The following is a 2,401-nucleotide window of genomic DNA, read 5'->3' on the forward strand; positions in this document are numbered from 1 at the left end:
TGAAAGATTAAAGCCCACTTGCAGCTGGACTGGACTTCCATTTATTCCTGTAGGATACAAAGGCCAAGGAGGAGTGAGGGAGTTGCCCAAGTGACTGAGAGCACATTCCTGCTCTGCAAGGATAATTTAGCTGAGCTTCAGTGGCTCTGCACAACTGGCAGGTGGGGAAGAACACAGAAATTTCTATTTACAACTGAGGTGAAGCTAAAGATTTTGAAATGCCAAAGAAGCAGGATCTATTCCCTCAGGTTTCGTGCCTGCCACCCCCTCACCTTCCAGAGCATCCTCTCGGGGAAGGATTTAATGCCCAGGGGAAAGAGGGCTGTGCTGAACCCACCTGAGCTGAGCTTCTGCAGCTCAAAGGGGCCCAGAAAATGCAGCACAGAAAGGAGCAAAAACTAAAGCAAAAAGGGCAGATTGCTGCTTAAATGTCACCCATGTTCACTCCTGGGTAATACAGAATATTCCATGTATTCCATGCCTCCAACTAATTGCTGAAGACATCCTGCCCCAGTGTAGATGGTACCAGGTGTCCCTGCCCATGGCAGGGGGTGGAACTGGATGATCTTTAAAGTCCCTTCCAACCCAATCCATGATATTAACTTTCCTTAGAAACCTGCCTTCTCCCATGGAAAAGGACAAGGGGGAATGGCTTTCAAAGTGACAGAGAATGTGCTTAGATGGGATATTGAGAAGGAATTTCTGGCTGGGAGGGCGGGGAGGCCCTGGCCCAGGTTGCCCAGAGAAGCTGTGGCTGCCCCTGGATCCTTGGAAGTGTCCAAGGCCAGGTTGGAGCAACCTGGGATAGTGGGAGGTGTCCGTGCCCATGGGAACTGGATGATTTTAAATTCCCTTCCATCCCAAACCATTCCATGACTCTAACTAATGAAAAACAAGCTTTTACTGAATCAGAGCCACGAGAGTCTCCAGGTTCCTGTTTCTGATTGTTCTCAGCCGCGTTTCTCTCAGTCGGAATTTTTGAGGGTTTTGTCGAGTTTTCCGTACCAAGTACCTAAAAATCCCAGACGTTCAGGTGAAATTATAAATTTAAATGCTATTTTTACCTCTTGCCTGCTGTTGCAGATGCTGCTGACAGAGTACCTGGACATGAAGAACACCCGCACGGCCTCGGAGCCCTCGGCCCAGCTGAGCTACGCCAGCTCCGGCCGGGAATTCGCCGCCTTCTTCGCCAAGAAGAAACCCCAGAGGCCTAAAAACCCCCTGTTCAAGTAAGCTGAGGATGCTAAAGCCCTGCCTAAGCTGCCTTTGGTCCCTCAAGTGCTGCACAAGGCTAGCTGCTAATCACAGTTTCACAGTAGGAGAGGTGTGGAAGTTCCGAGTTGGAGTTTTAATGCCCGGAGCTGAAGCCCGGCTAAGATCTGTCACGGATTCAGCGCTGGGTTTGGAGAGTTTAGCTCTTCCCAGGGCTCATTTCGGGGCTGGAATCCCATTACAAAGCTGCTGCAAAGCCTGCAGTGATCCATTATGCCTCCCTTTGTCCAGGGGAAATTCAGGACCTGTTAAAGAGAGCGATAAAAGGGACCGGACAAAGGGAATTAAGATAACTGTGTAATTACTAGATAGGCTAAGCAGTTAATCCTGTCACTAACTCCTTTAATTTAAAGTTCAGGGTGGAAAGAATTAAGTGGTTGGGAGGAGAGTGTAAGAGAGAGGATGAGAGAGGCTGGGTGGCCCAAGGGAAGGATCTGGGGGAGGGAATTTGGGCAGGAATAAGGAGTGAGGAGGAGTTGGTGAGCAGAGGAGATTCACACTTAGGTTCAGGGGAGCTGTGCTGAATTTTCACCTCTTCTTCTGCCCACATGTACTGGTCATTCTCTTTGGCCACGGGAGGATTTTGGGGAGCACCAAATAGTGCTGGTTTTGCAGCAGGTGCCCTGAGGGGGTGTGTTCTCATAACACCTGAGGCCCCAGTCAGAAATCCAAGTCTTCTTCACCGATTTTGCCCCTCAAAGGATGAGTTCTCCTGTAACCTGTGATTAGAAGGATTCCAGAGGTGCCTCCTGCCCCTGTCAATCCCTGGTTATTACCCCCCACCCTTTTTTTTTAACACTCTTTTTTTAACACTTTTAACTTATTTGTCTCTGCCTCTCAGGTCGGTCCTTGTGGACCGTTAGAGCCGTAAGATAAATGCTTAATAATGGATTGGTCCCTGATTCCGTGAGAATTTTCATCTTATTAATTTTGATCTTGTTTAGGGCTGACTGAAGGATGCTTTTAGGGCTGTTTCAGGTTGAGAATTCCACTTCAAATGTACCCTGACTTGCAGATCATAGAACCCCAGAATCAGCCAGGTTGGAAAAGCCCTCTGAGATCATCCAGCCCAACCCTTGATCCAACCCCGCCGTGGTTCCCAGCCCATGGCACTGATGCCACATCCAGT

At 49.0% G+C, this 2,401-nt stretch overlaps 1 protein-coding gene across 1 annotated transcript in view; it reads left to right on the top strand.

The window, feature by feature from the left end:
- Positions 1-2,401, top strand: part of EXOC4 (exocyst complex component 4) — a 303,657-nt gene that overhangs the window by 86,671 nt on the left and 214,585 nt on the right. The window contains exon 9 of the mRNA XM_017807724.1: positions 1,084-1,229. Coding sequence (XP_017663213.1) covers positions 1,084-1,229 — 146 coding nt within the window. The remainder of the gene's footprint in view (positions 1-1,083; positions 1,230-2,401) is intronic.

The sequence above is a fragment of the Lepidothrix coronata genome, unplaced genomic scaffold (genome assembly GCF_001604755.1).
Source record: "Lepidothrix coronata isolate B3197 unplaced genomic scaffold, Lepidothrix_coronata-1.0 Scaffold20, whole genome shotgun sequence".
Taxonomy (NCBI): domain Eukaryota; kingdom Metazoa; phylum Chordata; class Aves; order Passeriformes; family Pipridae; genus Lepidothrix; species Lepidothrix coronata.